Source organism: Bombus pascuorum, chromosome 1 (genome assembly GCF_905332965.1).
Source record: "Bombus pascuorum chromosome 1, iyBomPasc1.1, whole genome shotgun sequence".
Lineage (NCBI taxonomy): Eukaryota > Metazoa > Arthropoda > Insecta > Hymenoptera > Apidae > Bombus > Bombus pascuorum.
Genome location: NC_083488.1, coordinates 13,927,452 through 13,952,231, shown reverse-complemented (window position 1 = coordinate 13,952,231; position 24,780 = coordinate 13,927,452). Strand labels below are relative to the sequence as shown.

The 24,780-nt window shown below is 34.3% G+C and overlaps 5 protein-coding genes and 1 long non-coding RNA gene across 12 annotated transcripts in view; 2 read left to right on the top strand and 4 right to left on the bottom strand.

Annotated features, from left to right (window-relative positions):
• Positions 1–5: 5 nt before the first annotated feature.
• On the bottom strand, positions 6–3,528 carry LOC132905437 (uncharacterized). Its single transcript, XM_060956746.1, has 9 exons — positions 3,302–3,528; positions 2,993–3,213; positions 2,724–2,915; positions 2,421–2,648; positions 1,790–1,965; positions 1,580–1,705; positions 1,233–1,344; positions 748–873; positions 6–154 (listed from the first exon to the last, which is right to left on the bottom strand). The coding sequence occupies exons 1-9, from the start codon at positions 3,523–3,525 to the stop codon at positions 54–56; spliced, it is 1,506 nt and encodes a 501-aa protein (XP_060812729.1). The 5' UTR covers positions 3,526–3,528; the 3' UTR covers positions 6–53.
• Positions 2,542–4,581, top strand: LOC132905449 (uncharacterized). The gene is made up of 2 exons (XR_009657801.1): positions 2,542–2,666; positions 2,778–4,581. It is a non-coding gene; the product is annotated as an uncharacterized LOC132905449 (long non-coding RNA).
• Positions 3,606–7,716, bottom strand: LOC132905388 (cytochrome P450 4g15). Its single transcript, XM_060956668.1, has 8 exons — positions 7,564–7,716; positions 7,112–7,352; positions 6,735–6,932; positions 5,356–5,608; positions 4,942–5,146; positions 4,677–4,871; positions 4,342–4,579; positions 3,606–4,266 (listed from the first exon to the last, which is right to left on the bottom strand). Exons 2-8 carry the CDS (start codon positions 7,338–7,340, stop codon positions 3,902–3,904), a joined length of 1,683 nt encoding a protein of 560 aa, XP_060812651.1. The 5' UTR covers positions 7,341–7,352; positions 7,564–7,716; the 3' UTR covers positions 3,606–3,901.
• Positions 7,717–10,709: 2,993 nt separating this feature from the next.
• Positions 10,710–21,591, top strand: LOC132905384 (glutamine-dependent NAD(+) synthetase). The gene is made up of 13 exons (XM_060956654.1): positions 10,710–10,852; positions 17,416–17,622; positions 17,932–18,187; positions 18,300–18,492; positions 18,765–19,005; positions 19,067–19,306; positions 19,373–19,488; positions 19,547–19,851; positions 19,925–20,133; positions 20,219–20,444; positions 20,514–20,690; positions 20,769–20,871; positions 21,158–21,591. The coding sequence occupies exons 2-13, from the start codon at positions 17,477–17,479 to the stop codon at positions 21,184–21,186; spliced, it is 2,241 nt and encodes a 746-aa protein (XP_060812637.1). The 5' UTR covers positions 10,710–10,852; positions 17,416–17,476; the 3' UTR covers positions 21,187–21,591.
• On the bottom strand, positions 11,083–16,243 carry LOC132905346 (cytosolic carboxypeptidase 2). 3 transcript variants are annotated; one of them, XM_060956563.1, is made up of 15 exons: positions 16,042–16,243; positions 15,752–15,969; positions 15,211–15,363; positions 14,810–15,123; positions 14,453–14,599; positions 14,272–14,383; positions 13,816–14,061; positions 13,378–13,710; positions 13,067–13,294; positions 12,860–12,951; positions 12,555–12,783; positions 12,365–12,461; positions 12,092–12,299; positions 11,792–12,007; positions 11,083–11,736 (listed from the first exon to the last, which is right to left on the bottom strand). In XM_060956563.1, exons 1-15 carry the CDS (start codon positions 16,112–16,114, stop codon positions 11,118–11,120), a joined length of 3,285 nt encoding a protein of 1,094 aa, XP_060812546.1. In that variant the 5' UTR covers positions 16,115–16,243; the 3' UTR covers positions 11,083–11,117. The 3 variants fall into 3 exon arrangements, with proteins under 3 accessions (XP_060812546.1, XP_060812537.1, XP_060812527.1); XM_060956554.1 differs by having other exon boundaries at positions 14,272–14,599; XM_060956544.1 differs by having other exon boundaries at positions 13,378–14,061.
• Positions 21,583–24,780, bottom strand: part of LOC132905373 (transcriptional regulator ovo) — a 24,324-nt gene continuing 21,126 nt past the window's right edge. For 4 of the 5 annotated variants that reach the window (XM_060956600.1, XM_060956620.1, XM_060956610.1 and 1 more), the window contains exon 11: positions 21,583–24,598. In XM_060956600.1, coding sequence (XP_060812583.1) covers positions 24,473–24,598 — 126 coding nt within the window. In that variant the 3' untranslated portion in view covers positions 21,583–24,472. Of the gene's footprint in view, positions 24,699–24,780 lie in introns of all 5 variants that reach the window. The other variant, XM_060956641.1, reaches the window with a different exon arrangement.

Here is a 24,780-nt window from a genome sequence, read left to right as displayed (position 1 = left end):
TGGAATACTTGTAGTAATAAATTTTATTAATCATAATTATTACATGTGGAGTTTTAGAGTGGCGACGTTGCTTGATCGTTGTAAAGTGTAGAAGACAACGACGATGAAAGCGTGTCCGAATTTTCATGCTGGATTTCTAAGTCTGACTTTGTATCTGAAACATTCGTGAAAAAATTACATTATGATACAATAATTATGATCAGGTTTACATGTGTGTATGATATATTCGATATTCAGTCAAGTGTGAGATACCAAAACAACAAAATCGCGATATAATTTGACTTTTATTGAATAATAAAGACTATTCATAAGATAATGAATTTCATTAATACGATCGTGGAGGTTTTAGTATTTTAAGTAAACGTCCGTTAAATGTATAAAATTTAAGAAAGGAAGTGATGGCCATCGTAACACGATAGTCAGTGGATTAGTGTAACGAAAAACATATAGCGTATTTAATGAGAAATCTAATTGACATCACTAAAACATGTATATAATATATGTATGCAATTATCAAAACTGAGAATCTTTTGAAAGTTTTGCAAATATCGTAACTGATTTTAGCAAAGATTGAAACACACACTGATAGTGTTAGTATGAAAAGCGCCCATTTTTGTCTCTATTCTGATTATTGTCTAAGAAATCTTTGATTAATCATAAATATACAAATCTAAAAACAAAAAGAGTTATATACATTACAGTAGTACGTGATGACTGAGTAAAAAATTCATATTGAATTTTAGTTACCAAAGGTCTCCTCAATCCAAAAGATCTCTCTGTAACTTTTCCACCGACAAAGTTTCAACGTTGCATTTTCATCATATTCACCGCATCGTAGTAACAAATTAATATATTTCTGGATTCTTTCTTGTCCTTAAAAAAGTAATACCATCGTTATACATATACATTAAAAATTTTTATCGCACTCAGTTATTATTGTAATACATAAAGGATAACTTATATGTACATCTAATCTATGTATTAATTAAGTATTCAACATCTGATACAACTTGTATTATGTAGATATTTACAAATTGTTAAAATATGTAAAATAAAGCAAATGATAGATGTATTTCTATATACTTGAGAAAAGATCTTGGGCGTAATTGAGTGTGCGAGAACACACACGTATTTTCATTTTATATTGTTTTCTTTTTATCGAAGTGAACAACTGAGCATGACAATAATTTCATGTAGTATATAATTGTATATCTTTTAAAAAGTAAAAGAACCTTTAGAAATTCCTGCAATACATCTTGCTTGATCAGCTTCGCGAGTCAAATCAAGTCTACTGTATAGGTTTAGTGCGTTTTCCAAATGTTTGGTAGATAAATGTAACTTTCCCTGCAGGAGTAGAAATTTTGATTCGTCTTTTGTACTGTACAAAGCAAGTATTGTACAATTTTATTATTTGATGAAATCAAAGCACTTAGGATAATTTATGTAATTTATATGTTTATATGTTTTTGTGCATCTGTTTATTGTGAATGAACTTATTTTTTTATAGAATTATTGTAGCGCAACATTTTTTAAATAAGGTAGAACAGCATTTTGTTTTTTTTTAAATTTATTTTTTTACCTGACTCAAATAGTGTTCGCCTGTGTAATAGTGTGCATCGGCGAGCTTTTCCAGGAGACCGAAATTTTCAGCGTTTTCTCGGCACATCCGTAAATGTTTTTCCGTGTAGTCACTGTCACTTAGATGCTATATGAGAGAGCAGGACCAGTATCATTTACATCTTAAGAAAGATTACATTTCACATTGAAAGAAAAGAAGAGATTTAATTACTTTGTACGTAAAAGCTAATTCCATGTGCGCATTACAAACACCCTCGGTATCTGAAGTTCTCTTGGCGAGAGCTAATAGCTTCGAAAAACTTTGCAACGCGTTTTTAATTTCGTTTACAGCGATGTAACATTTCCCGAGCTCGTAAAGCACTTCATTTGTATATTCAATGTTTCCAGCTGTTTTTATTTTCATTTTAATTTTAATTAGTCTTATTGTACTTTATTTTACTTTACATTCGTAAATGCGAAATAAGTGCTTTGATAGAAGCAGAAATAAAAAATAAGTTATCTTTAAAATTTATATGAAAGAAATTATTGACAAAAATTGGAGCCTCTGATCACTAAATCTTAAAGAAATTTAGATAAAAAATATATTTTTAATTAATTTACAAAATGTTAATTTTTAACTGTTATAAATAACTGCTATAAATGATTAAAACCATTTTGGTTGCCGATAATCATCTATAATGGAATGTCTTTTCTTTCCAACCCAAATCAACAAAATTTTGGTCCTTTATAATGGTTATTCGTAAGCAAAATCACTTAAACTGAGCTACCAATTTTTACATTGATGAACTTTTCTAATTTTACTTATCTTTATGATCCTTGAATGGAAGTAAACTGAACTTTACCATCGGTTGCTCTTTCTGCAGCTTCAATGCAAGCCTTCAAAGCGGACTGGGGATTTTGGAGACGTTCCGTGCGAACGAAAATCAATAGAGTTTTATACAAAAGAATGTTGCATTCTTTGAAGATACAATGTTGCTTTATTTTCAGTTTTGCTGATGCGTTCCATGTTTTATTTTCTGAGTCCTTTCGCGCCTTGTTCAGATGATCTAGAGCTTCTGTTGGATTCTGTACTAATTAGACGTGTGATCGTAAGCATTATTTTTCAGAACTTTAAAGTACGAAGAGTTCGAGATTTATATACCAACATTCGTGACAAAGAAATCGACCGTATAAATAACGTATCAATGTGATTGTTTTAGCATCATCACCGTCTATCAATTTCGCAACTGAAAGGGCAAATTGATAGAGATGGTCGGCTATCCACCACCATTCCCACGTTTTCGATTGAAAGAACAGAGCCATATCTAAAAGTGTCGTTGCTTGTGCAAGGTAGTCACCTAAATAAATTATTCATTTACTTAATCAATAAACTAGCATATGTAGTAAGATTCGGTGGAATCATGTTCTTTCATACCTTTCCTTTTACTCTTTTCAAACGCAATAAATCCATTTGTCAAATAGTTTATAAAATCTTGTTGATCTTTCAAAGATGGTTTTTTCCATGATAACGAGCCAGGCGTTTTTTCAGAAATTTTTTCATCGAAATCTAGAAGTTTTGTCATATAATCAAACGATTGTTGATATCCCTGTTCTTTAAACTCGAGAAGTATCGCCTCATGATACGGCATATAAAACCTATTTATAATGTTGTAGTTAATAATATTTTTATAAATAAGTTTGTATTATTTTCATTTTTATATGTATATATAATGACAATAAGAACCTTCTCACTTCTTTGGGAGTTATATTTGGTAAAGCGGCTTTTAAATCATCAATAACCTTATTTATTTCTTTCCCTTGAGCTTGGGGCAAAGTTTTCAATTTTATCTTTGGATTGTCAATGTATTCGCTAATGTTGCTATCCGAGTTATTCGACCATTCTGTGCAATTCTTCTTTAAAAATTCTGCGACATCGTGTCTTTTTCCTCGCCTGTATTTTGCAGTCATTATTTTAAACGTTTCTTCGTAAGCTCTTAAGAGTAAAACGTAAACAGAAAGGTGAAACAGAGGAAAGATGAAACATAACATCGGATTTTGCAACGCTATGGATGCATAATTTATTGCATAAGATAAATATCAACGTAAATAGTAAATATATTCATACATTACACATGAACAGAAATATACATACATTTATACACAAGCATATAATCTGAGGGAATAGTTTCCCGCGCATGCTCGAAAAGTATGACGTTTAACGATTCGCGTGTGTGATTAAGTATTTTGTCACCCGCTGTGTGATTGTGCGGGAAGCCTATAACCTACCACGATTTGTAATTTCTCTTTGAAATAAAAATTCTTATGTTAAATCGTCCTTGCATTTTTATGCCGTGGCCGCTACTACTTTCCTAGGTTCGAGCTTGATATTGAAACCGTCTGCTCTCTTTAAGATAATATCAGCTTGTAGTCTGAAATCGGATTCCTTCGAGTTAGATTTTATGCGGAAATTTCTGAGGATCGTCGACAGGATGATCTTCAGTTTGAGCATTGCGTATTTCCTTCCTACACAGGATCGTGGACCAGCCGAGAATGGCACGAATGCGTAATAATGACGTTTTGCGGTATTTTCTGGTAGGAAGTTGTCAGGATTGAAGACATCAGGGTTAGGATAGATGCTTGGATGTCGGTGTAGCTTGTAGGTGGCAATAACAACTGTGCAGCCAGCTGGGATTGTGTAGTTTCCACTCACTGAAATTTTCATTTTTGTTAATACTGCTTTTGGTAGAAAAAAAGCATGTAAGATGTGAAAATCATGATACTAACTGCATTTCAGATCTGTTTTGATCTCCCGAGCAATAATTGGTACAGGTGGGTATAGTCGAAGCGTTTCCAATAGGCAACGTTCGAGGTATTTCATCTCTAAAGTATCTTGGAAGGTGGCTGGTCTGTCACTGTCACCAAAGATCTCGTCGAGTTCTTGAATAACTTTCTCTTGTACGTCAGGGTGACAACCCATCAATGCAAGGAAGAAGCTGGCTCCGGCTGCAGTTGTATCGTGTCCCTTTTTTTAAACATACCGTTTCATTGACTTCCATCGTGTTATATTATTATATTATGTGTTTACATATATCGAATGTCAGTCTTGTTTGGAATCCTACCTCAAACATAATGGTGTTGACTTGTTCTCTAACTTCCTTATCGGTAAGGATGACGCCTTCTTGACCAGCTTCGATCAAGAGATCGAGAAAAGCTTGTCTCTTCTTCTCACCAACGTCATCATCAACATCTAAATCATCCTTAAGACCGGTCGACTGACCAAATGAAACACCCTCTACGACGGTGGCGTTGTCACCCTAAAATTTACAAAAATATCGCATCGACAATTCATTTTGTATATCGATTATAGATCGATTTGATCCTTACCTTTTCGTTCTTCTGAGCGCTAGTGTCGATGATGTTACGCTTTCCGCTCTTGTAATCTTCCTTCTTACGCGAGATGACTTTCTTGGTTAATCCGTGGATAATTTCCAACAACTTAATCTGATCCTTTCCGTATTTTGTTAGATTGAACAGCCAATCAGGTCTGAGCCATACTTTGGTGTGACGGAGATGCAAGATGTCGCACATCCTACGAATAAATTACTCGTTATTTAATTTCGCCTGTAATACACATGCATAATGTATCGCTGCTTCATTCGTTAAAGACATGTATCTATTTTCCAGTTGTTATGCAATACCGGTTATAACTCGTACAGGACAGGCACTCTGGAATATCGGCGAACTTTCTCCGGAGGAAGAAAACGTTTGCGTAAGAGGGGCGGAAAAATGTATACGTACTTCATCACTGCCATGGCGTATTCGAATCCACTGCGATCTTGAGTAGTCTTGGAGACACCCATGGCAGTTTCCATAAGAATTTCAACGGTGAGTTCGGACATATAATCGTGGCAGTCAAATTCTTTGCTACCTTCTTTGCGCATTCTTTCGACAACATCGCGAGCATTTGCGTTGAACAGGTTGATGAAACTCTTCAGCACGTTTAAGTGGAAGGTTGGGGCGATCAGTTTACGATGGCTACGCCATTTCTGACCTGTATGGGAGTTACATTTTTAACTCAGTTATCTGTTACATTTAACTCAGTGCATAAAAGTTTTGGAAGAACTCTTAATTGTATCGATTAAACAAAGGAGCGTTTCGAAGAGAATACACGATCTCTTCAAAAAAAAAAAAAAAAGCATGGTTCAAAGAAAACCGAATTGTTTATGAAATAGCAATATTTTTGCGAGATACAGACAGCACGTTATTATCTAGATATACAAAAAAAGAAAGACTAAACCATTGGAAGCGATAACGACAAATTTTCTTTCTATTTTCATCTGTCTTATACAGACAGATTGCAATATATATGAACTGCATTCGTATGATGAAAAATAATGGTATCCTATTAGTGTTACGTATATTCTCATGAATATATAATTTAGCTTAATAATTTAGAAAGGCACGGTAGAAGAATGTGTTAATACGATCTACAATAGATATGAAATTACACGTTTCCTAGTTATTCCACCTATTTCAGTAATGAAATTGCAGAAGTTAATTATACTGACTTCTTTTTATACTTTCAGTTACTTATAATTCAAAAGTTTTTCCTGCTCGGAGGAAGCGGTAAAGGGTGCGAAGAAAGTTTTACGTCAATGCATGCGTGCTGGTCGTTTAAGACGGTTACACGCGAGGTTGTTACGTGCACGTGTGTCAAGCCCTGTTACGTGTACGAATAAATGGTACTTACAGATTGGGACGGAGGGAGGAGGGGGAAGCTATCTAGACAACGGGAAAGTTACGATAAATGCACTCGCTCGTGAAACTACATCTCGTTTCTTTCACCGGCTTACGAAGTCGTTGTTGCTTTCGCTATCACCAGAAAACACTTATAATAATATTTCATGTTTTATTGCTTCTATTTACTTGTCGTAATAAGAGATTGTAACAATCGATTAAGATATTTTGTCTTCACATTCGTATGCGAAGAACTCAAAGAATATTTGTCTTCAGAGTGGAATTACGATTTAATTTTGCAATTCTTAGACCGTTGATTTAAATAATACCGGAAACCTATTGCCATGAGGAAAGTCTTCATTCTATACTATTCGTATGCTTTTAATTGAACTGATTGCTATACGGTACAAAAACAGAGGAACTTTGAAATGAGAACTTACCAGTTGAGATGAGAAGACCGTCTCCAAGCCATGGATAGAAGAATCTATATTCGGCAGATTTGTCGATGTACACGTTGCTGGATAGGATTATTTCAATGTCGCGTGGGTCAAACAAGAAAACAACTAATTTGGGACCAATCCACAACCTAACCACATCTTTGTAGTCAGCGGCTTTTGCCAATAAATTCTGGAAGATGGCTGCAATTTGCAAACAAAGTCGTTATTTTCTTCGCGAAGTTGAGGGTTGTTCGGGTTCATTTCACGTATCAAATTATATAAGATAAATTCGAAAGTTAATATGAATTATGTCAACTATTATTACTTTATTTCATATTTAATATTATTATTACTCTATTTAAGATTACTATTTTACTTACTGTCGGAACTTCCAAGTAAATCTAAGGCATTTCCTATGATAGGCAAAGCTGGTGGACCTGGTAGACTTTCGGCAAGTTTGAGCATATGTTGCCTAGAGAGGCGGAAATAAATGAGATATAGGACAACAGCAGGGATGAAAAGGGATAAGAATACAGTGGTCGCCGAGAATCCGGTGGCCGAGGCGGCTGCCATTGATCCGGCTACTATTTCCGGTCCGGCCGTAGACATAATTGATGTTATCTGGAAATAAAAGGGGATCAGATTGTAATTGTATTTTTTCACTAAGTAAATCTTGATGAAATAACTTAAAGAACGAATCACGTTGTCATATCGGGCACGATCACTCGAGTTTCACAGTATTTTCAAGTTCAAAGATGAAGAATGTTGTCGAATATCAATAATACACTTGTGTCTTCATAATCTACGAGGGGAAGAAAATATCGTCACCCACCTAAATGCTTATACTACCTAAACGATGCGTTGTTGTCGATGAACCATCACCGAACTGGTTTTCCAACTTCGCGCGATCTCTTTTATAACCGGACCTTTCTACGGTCACCCCTACTTAGAGATTCGCGAAGCTAATTAGTGGCTGCGCCATGTTTCTATTGGAATTAATATTTGCATTCGCTCGTGCACCTTGTATTTTTTCCTTCAACTATTAAACTTCATTGTATTGAACGTGGAATTATTTCTTATTTATGCGGCTTTTTAATTAAAACACTGTTTATCTTGAAAGTTTTCGCAGTTTCATGCTATTCATTTCCTAAATAATATAATTCTTTTGATATCGAATGCTTGTACCTGAAGTTTTTTTAATAAAATCATTATGGTCTTGTAATTAATCTTGTAATTAATGGTCTTGTACATACTATATACTGTATATATGTAGCAATTCAAGTGTTTAATAGAAAAAAAGTACAGAAACGTGTTTCCGGTATCTCGTTGTCTTTTGATTCGTATTTCAAAAGATCATCGGTAGAAAATAAGCGATGGAAGCAAAAATCGATCGAAAATAAATTAAGGGGATGAAATAAAATAGCAATATCCAATTGATCCAATTATTATATGTTTGTATTTATTATATCTTTCCATTTTTATGTCTGGTCTTTGAAGTATGCAGAATAAAGCAAAATCAGCTACTTGTTATTTTGCAGAAATGATATGCGAATTACGCTGAACATAAGGCTATATACGTGTATGTCCAATCAACAATTTTTGACATATGTAAAATATGTTATATTTGATTAATATCTTCTATACGTAGTGTCGAAGTAAGGTAACAGAAATAATTTTGCTTCAGTTGCACAAATTTTTTAATATTATTTTTGGAAATACACTAAATAAGATTTTTCAAAAAGTTATGATATTTTAAATATTATGACAATATTTTACAATATGAAGATATTTGAGAGTATAGTAAAAATGATTATACTATGTATTCATTGATACATAAAAAGTTGAAGAGAGATTTCTCTAATTTACTGTAATATAATATTCATTTCCATTAGAGAGAATATAACTAAAAAAATTCGTAGTGAAAGGAATTTCTCATTTTGCATTCTTTTTGTATCGTTATTAATATCATTCTTTCCATCTCATAATCGAATTGAATAACGAAAGACGGAATTACGTCAAGTCATCGAAGACGCAGAGACCATTTCCGCCTTGACCTACTCCCCTATCACTTGTCAGCGGTTTCATAATTTACAAACAATGCTTTTTTAATTTCGTTTGGTTGCGCAGAAATTATTGAATTCATTCTTATAATTTGTGATACATATTATTGCCACACTCGAAGAAACTTTATCATAATATTAATTAATTCATTTAAAGGTCATTGCATATAAACATTTTGCCATGATGATAAAAATCATTAAAATAATTAGTGGCGCTAGTAAAAATAAATTAAAACTCATTTCTTTTAAATATTTCATTAATCTCTTTTAAAATATTAAAATCTTTAAAATCTTTATCTTTTATTTTTCACTATAATTTCGTTACTTTATCTTAGGAACTCTGACATCGCTTATTGAATTGTCGATATTCAATCAAATAAAAATTAATAATTTTCTATGAATATTCTTAAAATTTGTTGCAATATTTTATAACATTATGTTGTAATTTATGAAACAGTGTTTCAAGTTGAATTCTAAGAATAATGTAATTCACGTAAGCAATTCTTGAACAGGATGATTGATATTTTTGTAGATGACGTATAGTAGCGAATTGATTAATTAAAAAAGTTTATTTTTTATGGTATCATAACTAACTAATATCATAACTTTTTGAAAAGTCTTTTTGTATCCTTAATTTTTAATTCTCATAGTTTTAAGAGAATTGTATATTAAAAATTGGATTTAACAAAAAATCTTGTTTAAAATTTTGTGTACCTTTATCTACGATTTTAGGAAAATTTGTCACCGTGCTACGTGGCATTGGGAAAAACGTAAGTATTTATGCTTACAATAGCCGGATATCCAGGTCAATGCTCGATGACCCGGCTTTCTGGCTTAATAATACGCGAAAATATATTCTGTTAGATTGAAATTACGCAAGTGCATTTTATTACAAATTAATTATTCCATGAGGAAAAATAATTGCATTGATTATTGATGTTTCATTGTTTATTACAATTTATTCGACTAATTGTAAGAGATTGAAAAATATTGATATTATTGTATTATGGGATAATAATATTTTTTTTCTTTTCCAGTATACAGCCTTTTATATTCTTTATATAGAACATGTAATTATTACAAAAAATGGTGAAGCATTGGTAAAATATAATACTGATAAAAATTGCGCTATACTTAAGGGAATTGATATTTTTATATTAGTGTTTTGACTAAATAAATTTGAAAGGAAGGTAGATATAAAAGTATATCTTTTCGTATTAAACATTTTTATTTATGTTGTTTATACAAAATGTAATAAAAGTGAAGATATATATGTGTATGTATATAAGATGGAATATTTGCTGTTGTGCCAATAATTCACAGAATTAATTTATTAATTAAAATTAACGTATTTTTTAAATTCTATTTTGTATTATGTATGTATCTTGTTATACATATATACCTTGCATTAATTAGCATATATACCTTGAGATATTATGTATGAGCCAGGAAGTTTATTCATACCTGCTGATATATATACACAGATTCGTATGTATGATTGTTATCTACAATTGCATACTCCATGTACCTCCATCAGATGGCAGCACCTCATTAAAAACACCAACTGTTTTGACGATAATAGTTTAATTCGTGATTACATTTTTTTTTAAAAACCGCATAAGTATTAATGAGAAAAGAATTGTACAGTGTTTCCTGAACAGCATCACCTTCCTCTGTGTTTAATCTGTGTTAAAAACGAAGTTATCAATGAAAGCATAACGTATCAAAAAGCGTTACGGAAAAAGACTTTCAAAAACTGATATATTTGTAAAGTTTTCCATTGAATGAAATCCGATATTAAGATATATTTCCTACAAGCGATATATAACTTTAAAAGCGATGAATTGTTCCAATGGAAATAAATATTACATTACGAATGTTGATAATATTTTGTGAGGTTATGTTTTTGTTAAATCGAAAATTTTTTAATTTCTGGTAAAAAAACACGTGAAAGAAACAGCAATCCTGCGCATGCCATTTAAATAACGTGCAACTAATATCGTATTTAAATACAGTCTTAAACAATCGTTGTTTTTTTCCTATTTGGATCAACGGAAAATCGTAAGTACGTTGGTTAATTATCTCATACTTTAAGTCTTGGTAAAATTTGTTACGTAACAATATTGTAAGCCTTAATTGAACGACGAATTATCGTACAATCACGTTAAAAAGTACAATATAAAAATCACTCGCACAAAATTATTCTCATTAATGAGTGTAATGAATCTTTAACAGGAGTATATTTAAAAACACGAAAAAGAGCCTGCATTGGAGGGATTGAAAAAATGCTATTCAACGGAACATTCTTGTTTATGTACGAAATCTTTCAGGGATTGCGTAATATGTTCGCGCTAGTGACACGCTTTTTCTTTCCCGTTGCAGGAGTCGACTTCATTTTCTTCAGTTTCTTTTTCTTATATTTCTTCTTTGAGGCTCTTTGAGTACGAGAATCGATGGAGTCGTTTTCCGATGAAAAACTGTCGCACAAAGGAACGATTAGGGGTTGCAATTGTATGTGGGATCGTGAATGCGATTGCAAATGCAATTGAGATTTCGTAACGCTCGATATTTTTTCACCGTTAGAAACAGTGCAGGTGGCACAACTTTTCCGGTGCTTCCTTCGAGATTCGATTTTGTGCTGTCGCGTTTGAATCTTTGAAGGTACTTCAAGCGTGACCAGTTTTAAAGAGTCTGCTTTAATTGTTAAAAAGGATGTTTTGCGGTTGCACATTTCTTCTACTCTAGAATTTAGATTAACTATCTTCTGCCACTTAAGAGGAGACTTCGTTTTCCTTGGCTTCTGCTCAGCATTTTGCCGCTGCGATTCCACTCCCAAACTACTGTCTTTTGAACGCATCGTATCTTCACGTTTATATTTATTTTGTATTTCTTTCATGTTGTTTTCCGTATTAATATATTCGACAAATTGCAATTTTTTGGTGCCTCTGAAATAAAAATAACTTGGAACATTCGTCGATAATGTAACAGAGCTTTACGTACTTCAGTAATACTTTATTATTCATTTTATTTTTGGTTAATGCCATATTGGATATTCCCCAACTTAATGGTCCCTTTGGAATATGATGCTTGACTCTTTTATCGATATTTTCTGCGACGTTCAGTGGAACTCCCATCCATATTTGTTGCCGCAGTGAACTGAGCTTAATTTGTATATCTTGACTTCTTAACGCAACAGGTGAACGATGTCTTAATGTCCTACATAAATTAAAATTTAAACAAAGAAGCTTCCATTTTTTAAATCTACTTTGGTCAGAATATCTTATTTTAATATTCCTTTACCTAACCAAGCGAAGACAATGGGATCGTCTGTTCGCCTTCGGTTCTTCCTTATCGACATTTATATTTTCAGCTAAAGACATACTACGAGGTCTCGCTATTTCCGCTATTTCCGGCAAGATTAATCCATCACTGGGGATTTCCTTTGTTTCTTTATCCACGAATTGATTAGTTTCTTCTTTGCAATTTTCGCGAATTCTTGCTGAGAAACCTAAACATAATTTCTCTTATTTCTTTTAATTTATATGTAATAATACTTCAATGTTGTGGTTTTACGTTCTGGCCTCGTCAGTTCTTCATCCGCTGAATCAATATAGTCACACAAATCGCTGCCCGGGTCCAGAGTTGGTAAATCCATTACTGCTCTTCTAGTCTAAATGTCAACCCGTCTAATTAGTAAGTACTCATTTCAAACGAACGCGTTTTAATTACAGAAAGAACGTATCAAAGATATTTCAAATTTTACCAGCATTCGTTTGCGTCGAAGGTAGCTTCTGTTAACGGTGATTCCCTTTTTGCTTTTCCTTTTTGCTAGTTCTAAACTTCGAGGAGGAATAAATGTTGGTGTAGGTGGTGGTGCGCATAAATATTGTGGAGACACAAGTGGTTCCTTCAAAGTATAGGTCCATGTACCTTCTGGAAATTGTATTTCCTGTTCCTCTGAGATAGAACTATCCGACGTGTCGCCTTCGTCGCTGATTAAGATATAGATATAATTGAATCGAAGATGGTTCGAATAAAAAGTACGCTACGATTAATGTTGAAAAGTACCTGGAGTAGTCGGTTAAATCAATATTCGTCGGTTCCTCGGCATTGGAGCCACCCTTCATTAACCTAGTAATTATTTTGTTCCGTAGCTTCTCCTTCCAATGTGTAATTTACCATCATTTAAATCCAATAAAAAATATATACAAAGTAAGAAGCAACGTTAAGAAGATTTTGTGTTGTTATGATGAGTTGAGCGATTATTATGTTTACCTTAATAGGGTCTGGATCAAAGAAATCCAACAGAGTTTCACAGAATACTTTTCCAATTTGCTCGTAATCCTGAGTAGAAAAATGCGTGCCTGATCTAGAGCCTATTTTCGTCCCTCCCATCGACGCTTCCATTGTGTAACTATTCTGCACTCCCATAGACCATATTACGACTCTTCCCGTACCTTCTTTACCTTTCTCCACGTGAAATTTGCAGTTTTCAAAAGAGAACTAAAAATCGAGTGCTTCTTAATACATTTGACTTTATTTAAACAGAGGAGAAAAAAACATATGATCTGTATCGGATCGACTACTTTGTCAGCTGCGTTCTTGTGTAACATCAGAGGAAACACTTGTTCGGAGAGTCTCGCCTGTGAAGCGGTTCTTTTACTCTCGCAGCCATAAACAAATATATTATGTTTTCTGGAGTGAGCGTGTAAATCACAATAAATGGCCACTCCGCATTCTTCCAGTAATCGTCGAATCATTAACTTTGTATGCCAGACTGAAGGGTAACTTTCTCTCATTACAGTTCTATATTGTCTATTCAAATCTTTCCCCGATAACGAGCAACGATTGTTGCCAACAATAACGCCATCCGGATTTAGCATAGGAATCAGCTTGAATACAAATCTTTCTCGTAGTACCTGCGTTGTTAAAGTCTTGTTACATCTTAAAATAAAAAAAAAAAAAAAAAAGAAGGAAGAAAAAGAAAAAATTAAATTAAGATCAAGATTATGTCGAGCATATACTCTAGCTTGATTCGATTCTCCGGTTAAAAAATCAATAATTCCTTTCATCGTCCAACTAGACGGAGTTTCTCCAGGGTGAACTCGTGCCGTGATAACTATGCCTCTTTTCCTTCGTACCACCTCATCGTAAGTAGGCGCAGTGATAGTCAAATAATAGACTCCATTTCCGGCAAGTGTACGACACAAGAGTCGTAATTTCGTATATCTAGATTTTATAGGATCTGCCACTAGTTTGGCAAGATATTCCTAAAAATTGCAACATTTTTTTCTTTCTTACTATGTCGATCTATTCACATCCTGCTAATCGTATCGTCTGTTGTATGTCTGATTCAAAATATTTATATTCACTGTGTCTTTAACAACAATCATCAACGAATATTATTCATTTCGGTTGTACATACAAACGGACTATTTATAAAAAAATATAGCAAAGGATGAAACTTGTATTTGTATTACCTGTAGGTCAGTATAGGTGTATGGATAACAATGTGCCAAATAAACTATGTCCCTGTCATGAGGAAAAGAGACGTTGAATGTCAATGTGTGCTTTTCTTTTTCTTCGTTGCTTCTGGGGAGAAAGATACATCTAATAAAAATTGTGAGAACATTTGAGGATATTGAAATTATGATAACGTACGATGAATCATTCTTGTAATAAGCGATGTTCTCTCCGCATCTTCTCCAACCAACGGCACGCTTCTTTGCATCTTCGGTTGAGTACAAGAGTGGCCGAAGTCCTTCATTGTATAGACTTTCTTCTTTGCAAAGGTTCACAATGGACAATCTGAAATTGTTTTAAATAAATATTTGTAATAAATATACCGTGGATATTTATGCATTTATGCATCAAAATATACATAATGGACATAATACGCAAAATATTTAAAATAAAATACTCATAAAATTTAGCGAGTGGAACAAATTTTTCTCTATTTTGGTAAAAGCATGGATTTGTATAAAGAAAATTAATTAAGTTTCAAAATTGAATGTTTACCTGTAATTCGTTCTGCTCCTCGTATTTGATATCCTGAAGTAATACCATTGGGTATGTCTTTGAGTATAAAGATCTTTTCTAAGATACAATTGGTAATACGTGTCGGTGATCTTCACAACTTTGCAAAGGTTGCCAGATTCGAAACGAGATTCAAAATGTAAATCGGTGTTATTTTCCATTAGGTCAGACACTTTGGTCAATAAGAACATATTGCTATTAGTTTCGACGTTCTTCGATTCGTTTCCATTTGAATCGGCTGAAAATTCCGTTGGAAACGGTGCAACCGTGTTTCCACCCACACAAGATCTACTAAACTGTTGATCATTGAACGAATAATTGATTCTTCCTTCAAATTATAATTGTTACAATAATTATTATCGCACGAATTATTATAGACTCACGTAACTGGTGACATTGGTTGGATGATATCGAAATATCACAGTTCCAAATTCATCGCCCAATGGTTTTGGCCTTGGCTCCTTCCCGCTTGGCACGTAGAACGGTTCTGGAACGGCTGGAGAGTATTCTATATGCCTAACTCTTCCCGGAAGTACCTGAAGTATTAATTGCTTGATCATTTTGTTCGAATTTTTTTTTTCTTCCTATATTTCTTATATTTCATATATAGAATATTTCAGTTTTTTACAATACATCATATGCCTATAATCAAGGAAAAAAGATTAAATAATCACGGGGTATTTAAAGCTTCGTTAAAATGTTATAATAAAAATAAGAAATACAAAGAGAATACTTTGGCCTCTAATGTAACATCTTCCATTTCACGCTAGTTGATTTTTATATGTGTATGACTTTAAAAAGGATATATCAAACAAGAATTAATGATGGTGAATTGATACAAAGATTGATTCATTAAAACGAAATAAAATCAAAATGAACCTCGTAGAGACACCCTGTATATTTGTTTCATATTATATTGTATACTTGACACTCTGTGGGCCATCTAGCAGTCTCCTGGGTGATACCGTCTATCATGCAGTGAGTATCCAATATGCTCCGAAGAGTTTCTTGCGATTGATCATCTCTGGTTCCAAAGGGCATGGAGAACAGTGATAACTCCGTTTCCCTTCGTGGTGCGTCGCATCGTCCTAGTTGCAGCAAGTGCAACTCCTGCAGTTTGTTCAAGTTTGCCAGCGTACTGCCTGTACCGACAACAAACAAACATTTCTATTCCACTTGCTCAAATTAGACGCGCTGCTATTGTTTAAATTTACCAGGGATCGGATGAACCGGAAAAAGCATGGCCTGAAGCTCCTTCACCTTGCTATCGGTTAAAAGATCTTTCATTTTTCGTTATCTTCCACCGGCCTCGTCATCTTCCTCTGGTCTGTCGACCTCTTTATTGTTCAACATCGCTGCTTTTCTTCTCTCAAGACTTTTAAATGTATCTTGTCTCGAGACACAGTCAATGATCCACAGAATTCTTCCGTCCAATAGGCATTTTCCGATCGTGCTCATTTTTTAATTTTTTTTTTTAGTTTTTTAATTCCTTATTCCTTGTTCTTTTAGTCATCCGTCAGATGAAGCTTTTGACCATTCTTTAAATCGTTCTTTAAATCGTTCTTTAAATGCATTTCTAGAAGAAGCTTATCGAAAACAGTATCAACTTTAGATGACGTTTCGACCACACAACGTATTGTCTGCACGAATCTACCGCGTGAACTGTGATCAGGAACTTTGCCCTCTAGGAAAGAGGAACTCGGTAAAAGCTGGCCCGTCCATTGCCTGACAACAGGGAAACGGGGGCGGAGCCAGTAGATTGTTCGAAGCCCTTTCTCGTTCCTCGAGGTTCGTCGCTCTGTTCCGATGGAACATTCGTATCGAACCAAGTCTGGTAGACACGATGTCTGTCTATCGATCTTTTTCAACGCACTTCTGCTTCTCTCTCACGATCGAACTTATTGTTTGTAAAGATAATCTAATATTTTATTTAGCTTTTATATTTCCTTAAGTAGTAGTTGCAAGAAGTTGCTCTCTTTTTGCAAGAAGACTCGTGTAAGAACAGATTCATGAAAAATACGATTCTTTATTCTATTCTTTGAATTTTAATGATATTGAATTATTCTCCATCTTTCTGTATCCCCTTTTATATGATATTGATAAACTTGTAGAAAATATACAATAATACATCATGGGTTACTTATTATTCAGAGATATTTTAAGATTTCTTAAATCTGTTCAAAAAATCCTTACAACTGAATATCTGAATCCATTTTATCAAAGATTAATCGTGACAAGACTATTTGTTAGGAAAGTTGCATTAATTTCAAGGAATTCGTCTTCGGAGTTTTCTCAGGCATTCTTGTGCTTAGTCACACGAAACAGCCAAGCAATTTACATCCCTCTCCCTGTGTGCTTCTGAAAATTATTGATCAATCAACGTTTGTCGGAGTAGAGAATGGATGTGCTGCTATTTCCTCGGCAAACGTTCTTTCCGCCAATCAATGAGCTTTCAATTGATAGATCGAAATGAATTAACTTTCTATTTATCAGCAATTATTCTCCTCTAATCAAATATGTACTTTATAATTTTTAGACAACGAGGATAATGTTTTATGGTTAATAATATCCAGTTTTATTTTTTATAGATAGTCCCTGTTAACCATCGCTTTGTTTGAAATTTTGGAAGAAAAGAAGAATTTTTTAAAGATGGGTCGTACAGTGACGGTAGCAGTTTGTTCACTGAATCAGTGGGCATTGGATTTCGATGGGAATTCCAGGAGAATCTTGCAAAGTATTCAAGAGGCTAAAGATGCTGGCGCTACTTATAGAAGTGGACCAGAGCTAGAAATTTCGTAAAATTTTCTTTTTAAAAAACAAAAAAATAATGCAATATTATAACTAGATGTGGATTTTGTGCATTTATGGGAAATTTACAAGCGCAAGAATGCACGGAATGCATATGATACACAAAAATATCTAAAATATCTAAAATAAAGTATTTGTTATATCTAGAGAGTGGGACAAATTTTTATCTAGATGTCGTCTCTTTGTATTCATAAAATTCGTTTGCATAAACATCTGCAGTCTAATTATAAAATACTAAAGGATCTTTATTTTTTTAAATCATAAAGAAGATATATACTATTAACTCTGTCGAATAGTGGTTACAGTTGCGAGGATCATTTCTACGAGTCAGATACATTGCTTCACAGCTGGGAAGTACTCGCGACGATTCTTAAATCACCGGCAACCGAGGACATGCTGGTAGATGTTGGTATGCCGGTCATGCACAAGAATGTGACGTACAACTGCAGAGTGGCATTTCTGAATCGACGAATTCTGCTTATCAGACCCAAGATGCAATTGTGCGAGGACGGCAATTATAGAGAATCCAGGTGGTTCTCGCCGTGGACCAAGGTCATTCTTTCAGATTGCACGCACGATGCATAAGAAATCAGAATAGTTCTTGACCTTCTAGTCTTAGGCTTGATACCGAGCGTCTGTCTACAAGTGCTAATTGTTTATGCAGGAACGCACGGTGGAGGACTACTTTCTGCCTAGAATGATATCTCAGATCACTAACCAGACAGTGGTGCCATTTGGCGATGCTGTTATTTCAACCAGGGACACGTGCGTAGGATTCGAAATTTGCGAAGAGCTCTGGAACCCGATGAGCAATCATATTCCAATGTGCTTGGATGGTGTTGAAATTATCGCAAATGGTAATTGACAAAACAATGTACAAGCACTTATATATACATGTATTTACATTGGTAAACGCATGTATCACATTTCAAAATGTATACATGTATACCTATGTTATAACAGTGTTCATTTATTGCACTGTTTTTTTAACAGAATAAGATATTAAATCTAAAATCGCTTTTAGAACATGAAGTAGAAAATTTATGCAGTCAAAAACTTTTGCATACTACTGTGTATTTATTTTTTACTTTGTGGCTTATATATATGATTTCAATTTTTTCTCTTGAAGGTAGTGGATCATATTTCGAACTACGGAAAGCTTACGTCACCGTAGACTTAGTTAAGTCGGCTACGTTCAAATCAGGTGGATGTTACATGTTCAGTAATTTGAGAGGATGTGATGGTTCTAGATTATACTTCAGTGGTGGATCCTCTATTACTTTGAATGGTCAGATCTTGAACCGTGGTAAGCAGTTTGCATTGGATGAAGTGGAAGTCATTGTGGCAACCTTTGATCTCGAGGATATAAGGTTTGTAATATTCATTAAAGTTCAACTTCCGTTTTGAGTTAATTGTTTTCTTTTTCCATAGGAGTTATAGAAATAACATTAGGTCAAGGTCTCATCTAGCTGCCAGACAACCAAGCTATCCACGCATAAAGGTGGATTTTGCTCTAACTTCCGATATTTTGATCTCAATTCCTCCAGATCGACCGATCGATGTAGACTTAGGTCCTTATGAAGATGAAAACGCAACAGGAAAACTTGTTTATCATACACCAGATGAAGAAATTTCGTTGGCCCCTGCATGCTGGCTCTGGGACTATCTAAGGTTCGTTACTTTATTTATAATTAAATATTTATTTATTATTTACTTACTAACGTCTTTTTGTAAAAGGCGCTCTTGCCAAGGTGGATTTTTCTTACCCTTGAGTGGCGGTGTCGATTCTGCGTCATCAGCGTGCATGGTTTATTCCATGTGTGATATGATCGTGGATTCGGTTAACAAAGGAGGTACGTGTTATTTTTGTATTATCATTAGAGGACGTATTTAATAAATGTCTCCAATTAGACGCACAGGTATTGTCAGACATCAGGAAAATAGTCGGAGACTGTGAATATGTACCGACTGATCCAAAACAGCTGTGCAACACCCTTCTTGTCACATGCTATATGGGTACTGAAAATTCATCGGCCGAAACAAAGGCGCGAGCAGCTGAACTCGCTAATCAGATTGGCTCTTATCATCACAGTATAGTAATCGATGTTGCTGTGTCTGCCATTCTAACGATTTTCCAACAAGTTACTAAGCTGACACCGAGATTTAAGGTGCAAGGAGGGTCTCCTAGAGAAAATTTAGCTCTGCAGAATATCCAGGTTGATTTCTGCTATTATATTTATCATTCTTGTGAGAAACAAATAAGTTTTTAATTATTTTAAATTTTTTAAGGCACGCTTGAGAATGGTGATAGCTTATCTGTTTGCCCAATTGATGCTCTGGGTCAGAGGACGACCGGGTGGTCTTCTGGTATTAGGGAGCAGTAACGTTGATGAAGCGCTTCGTGGGTATTTTACCAAATATGATTGCAGCAGTGCCGATATCAATCCTATCGGTGGAATTGCAAAAAACGACTTAAAGTCATTCCTTTCTTACTTTAGGTCAATAACTGGCATCCTTAAAACTGGTATCCTTCTAAGATAGTTATTTTGACACATATAAGATCAACCATTATGTTTATTTCAGGAGAAAACATGGAATAACTGCTTTAGATAAAATCTTAGATGCTCCTGCTACCGCAGAATTGGAACCTCTTCAAGGAGGACAGCTTGCGCAGCTTGATGAGATCGATATGGGTATGACGTACAAGGAGCTTGGTATTTTTGGACGTTTAAGGAAACAGGATTGTGCAGGTCCCTTCACAATGTTCTGCAGACTCGTCCACATGTGGGATAAATGTACCTCAAAAGAAGTAAATATAGTTATAATTAGCAGCAGCCATTGTTGCTACAGATATTTTTAAATTTGATTTCACTTATAGGTGGCAGATAAGGTGAAACACTTTTATAGATGTTATGCTATAAATCGTCATAAAATGACTATCTTGACACCATCTTGCCACGCCGAGACTTACAGTCCCGACGACAATAGATTCGATCATCGACCTTTCTTGTACAATCATACGTGGAAATGGCAGTTTAACGCAATCGACGAACAGGTTGGCTATGTTAGATTATAAAGCATGTAGTTAAAACGAAACTTATAATAACCATTGAAATAAAACAATTGATCGTAGGTGAAAGGTCTTCTCAACGAGGAGAAATCACCGAGAGGTCGAAAGGACGTGCCGAAAGTACCTGCGAAGCCCAGATTCATGCCGTTCAGCTCCGTAATCAGTAGTGAGTAAATAAAAAAAAAAAAAAGACAAGTGTACGATATCGCTGATGAAGCTCGAGTCGTGGAGGAGACGAAAGCACCGTGAAATCGTTTCTAAGAGATCGATTTCCTTGCTTGTTTACCGAGCTAAATAGCGTTAATCGACGAATAAACACCGATCTCGCAGAGTCGAAGTCGAGCAGGCCGCCGACAAACGACCATCCAGTAATTTTGACCCACCGTGCGCATACTCGTTCGTTGCATCTCTACCGAGGAATCATCACACACCGGCATCATTCTCTGTTGCAGATAAAACACATCCTGGAGTAGTAGTTTAACCGTAGCAGTATCTCTGTCTCTTATCATTTTGATATTGCAGCCTTGCGAGCGCATCGAAACGCAAGTTTGGTAGATGACCATTTGTGCGTCCGACCAGTCCCTTGTATCATTGGCGCTGTTTCTTCCGTTAGAGATTCCTCCACGAAGAATCTTTGGCTACGCTTTGCTATAAAGAGATTGGTGAACGGAAGGATTGCATGACTCATAGATTGTATTATATTAATGCAATTAATGAGCAGAAATACAAATATTAAAGATATGCAAATTCCACATATATACATATATTTATATAAATTGTGTGTAACTAGTTCTTAATACATATGATCATCCTCTTCAGACGCTCCGTATATAAAGTATTAAAAATAAACATAGTTGCAGAAATAAATTGACACGTGTGCATATAATATTACTTTTATTATTTCTTCTATTTCTACATAAACAGACAGCGCGTATTCGCAATTCGTTAAATTTAGTATCAATGAATGACGACAGGGTTGAGAGCTTAGATCAGTGTCTATGTGTGATGTAAAACATTATAATGTTTTATTAGTATTGCTTGACACTTTAAGATTTCAAATTCTCCAAGATCCATCATACACAGTATATTGAACAGTCGTGCGGAACACACTCATTTCTATCTTTCACGCATACATTAGTCATTTGACGCTCATTCAAAATTCGAACGTACATGGCGCACTTTATTAATAGCATGTGATAACGTCGATATATATATTTTTTTTAATTTATGTATCTATCTATCTGCATATCTATATATTTGTATAGATATATAGGTATATAGGTAATGCATATACAAATATATATTTATATATTTCTAAATTATTAATAAAGTAAATATATAGTCAGAATTATTAATTGAGGAGAAATATCGATATTAATAATAATATAATATTAAACAGTTGGAAAACATAATATTGCAATAATACTAGAAGAGGGAAAGGTGATAGAGTGTCCTGACGCGTCTTGAAAGGTCAAGATAAATAACTATTGGTGAATATTGGTGCAAATGATAGTGGGTATAAAATGTAGATTTGTATTAATAATGATAGTAGAAGTATCTCAATGCTAGTTTCAAACAATACTGGACGTAAATTAAATAATCATAATAGAAATAATAATATTTATTATTACTTATATAATAATAATTATATAATAATAATATTATATTAAAATTAAAATACAATAACATTAGCAATAAAATAGTATTAGTTATAATTAATAGATTACCACGAGAAGTACTATTATTCCCGAGTATTGTCAAGATATAATATAGCGAAAATAGTATACATTATCGATACAAAAAAGAAAAGGTACCAGATAATCAAATGTTTAAGACTGTTTACGTCTCGTGCAACCTAATTAATATTTGCTATATACAAGTTGTGCTATTCGTCCGCATGATATACTGTAAAATGATAAAGAATGTTGAAAATACTCTAACAATTACTTGTGTGTGAATACTATTTACACTTTGTGAATTTGCTGGAAACATACCTATGTTCGAAGGAAAATATCACAACTTAAATGTACGTTTCGAAACGTGTTTTTCATTGTGTTTATTTCAGCTCTTATATTATTGTTTTGCTTGTGTGAAAAGAAATGAATAAGTGATGTAATTGAATTGCAAAGTGTCCTAGTATGTATATGTCCCAATATTCAAATAACATCTTAATAAAACCGTGATAAGATCTCGAAAATTTTAAACGGTTTTTAGATTTTAAAATCGATTTAGATTTCGAAAGATTGATTTGTCTAACGGCAAAATATGATATGTTAAGATTTCTAAGAACATTATATGAATTGTGCAATTTAGTCAGAAACCAATTGGTGTTTTTAAAAGAGTATATACCCGTTTCGCGGAGTACAATTCGGTTTGATACCAGCAGATCTTTCTATTTGCATAACCTGGATTTAAGTTTTTCGCGAAATTATGTATAAGCGCCTAGATGATGACTCGGATTGTTCCTTTATTGATAAATCGAATCGCGAACAGATTCGTACGCTGTTATACATGTGTCGCCCAAGTAATCATGTAACCTACCACCATAGAATTGCACGAAACCCCATTATCTTTGTCTGTATATGCACTGCCTTTTTGGCGTTTGTCAATATATTAATTTTACTAAGAAATTGAAAGTAATGAAACCTTTGACATATAAAAAAATTTGATATATAAAATGAATCATATCGAATTTAAAATAAAAAAGAATGTCAACGATTGAAATCAGAAAATAAATAGAAGAAGGGGATTTTCTGTATACAGAAAACACCGCGAGGAATTGTGTATATGTGTATCGTGTATTTTCACTTTACTATGACAGTGCTCGTCCCATGAAAGAACCAAGGTGCAATAAGCGAAATCTTGTGCGCGGAGGAATGAGTAAAATTGTTATTATATCACAGATTTCCCAAAGCGCGTACCGATAGGCGTCTATTATTTAAAAGAAAAGAACAAACAAAAAATTTCTTTTTGCATTCCCCTTTTCTCAGAAATGCCTCAGTCGAAACGCAACGATTGGAAATAAGAACAATTACCTCAAGACACGATATGTTTACCAAAATATGTATCGTTATCTCGGTGTAACGAAAATTTGAGAAATACCTGACACAGGTCTCGTGCAAATGTCAGATACTTCTACGTAATTTTTTACCCTCTAAGTCGGAAAGCAACGTAACTTGCCGTGTATCGTTAAAAGAAAAGAAAAAAGAACGTTCTAAAAAGGACCGCGTAATCCCATCTCGTGGTAAGGACGAGAAGAAATGGTCATCATTCCTGAAACGTTCGATCCGAGTCTTTGGGTATAATTTTTCTTTTTCTTCGCTACTTTATCTTTCGTATTTTTTTGTAACCTAAATATCATAGTCTACACATATACATATATTATATATCTACCTATATGTGGTTGACGAAACCTTACGCGTCAGTTATCGTGTACTCAATAAGGCAATACTGTGTATGCAAATGTACTTTTCTGTTTTTATGCGTATGCTCTGGGATTCATGGGTCAGTACAAATCTCGTGGACAATTATGAGATTCACGTGGATTCTCGCAATTAATCTGATCGTCATCGGCTCTCGACGCCGTCGTGTATCACCGCTTAAGGGGGCCATCTGCAGGTACTTTTCGCGCGACGTTTATTTCAAGATGCGTTTGATGGCCTTCCAGTTGAGTAGCTAAAAAATCGTAGTCAGCCTCCCTCTTCGTTCTTCTTTCCTTCGTTTCTTCCTTCCTCTTCTTTGTCATCTCGCTATCTTTGTAGTCATCATCACAAGCTGGAAGCTCGACTCAGGTGCAACAATGTCGTGGCACGTTGAAGAGGTGCTTCGAGGCTTTTCGAGGCTGATTTTACGCAGCTGTCCGTATTCCGCGATTCTCGTTGCAACAGGCCACCCTGAAGAGTTACATGACGAAGAACAATTTCGTGTTCTTGCTTCTGCTATTCTTTTTGTTCGAATATTGGATTTCTTTTTCCTCGTCTCTCTTCACGTACCCTACACATCATCTTTTTATATTTATCTATACATATATTTATATATAAACATATATCCTTTTGTTCTATCTCTTATGAATTTA

Bases quoted from the DNA above. Each gene is read 5' to 3' on its own strand.
- LOC132905384 (XM_060956654.1), top strand. From the start codon at position 17,477: ATGGGTCGTACAGTGACGGTAGCAGTTTGTTCACTGAATCAGTGGGCA. The intron at 19,006-19,066 runs GTTTGTAATATT...CTTTTTCCATAG, and splicing joins TTTGATCTCGAGGATATAAG to GAGTTATAGAAATAACATTA. The intron at 20,872-21,157 runs GTGAGTAAATAA...TCTCTGTTGCAG, and splicing joins GTTCAGCTCCGTAATCAGTA to ATAAAACACATCCTGGAGTA.
- LOC132905388 (XM_060956668.1), bottom strand. From the start codon at position 7,340: ATGTCTACGGCCGGACCGGAAATAGTAGCCGGATCAATGGCAGCCGCC. The intron at 5,147-5,355 runs GTACGTATACAT...ATTTATTCGTAG, and splicing joins TACGCCATGGCAGTGATGAA to GATGTGCGACATCTTGCATC. The intron at 4,872-4,941 runs GTAAGGATCAAA...TGTAAATTTTAG, and splicing joins GCGCTCAGAAGAACGAAAAG to GGTGACAACGCCACCGTCGT.
- LOC132905437 (XM_060956746.1), bottom strand. From the start codon at position 3,525: ATGACTGCAAAATACAGGCGAGGAAAAAGACACGATGTCGCAGAATTT. The intron at 2,916-2,992 runs GTATGAAAGAAC...TAATTTATTTAG, and splicing joins TGAAAAGAGTAAAAGGAAAG to GTGACTACCTTGCACAAGCA. The intron at 1,345-1,579 runs GTAAAAAAATAA...CTACTCCTGCAG, and splicing joins GCGAACACTATTTGAGTCAG to GGAAAGTTACATTTATCTAC.
- LOC132905346 (XM_060956544.1), bottom strand. From the start codon at position 16,114: ATGAAAGATCTTTTAACCGATAGCAAGGTGAAGGAGCTTCAGGCCATG. The intron at 12,784-12,859 runs GTACTTTTCAAC...TATCTTAATCAG, and splicing joins GATTTAACCGACTACTCCAG to CGACGAAGGCGACACGTCGG. The intron at 12,462-12,554 runs GTAAAATTTGAA...GTTGACATTTAG, and splicing joins TTCGACGCAAACGAATGCTG to ACTAGAAGAGCAGTAATGGA.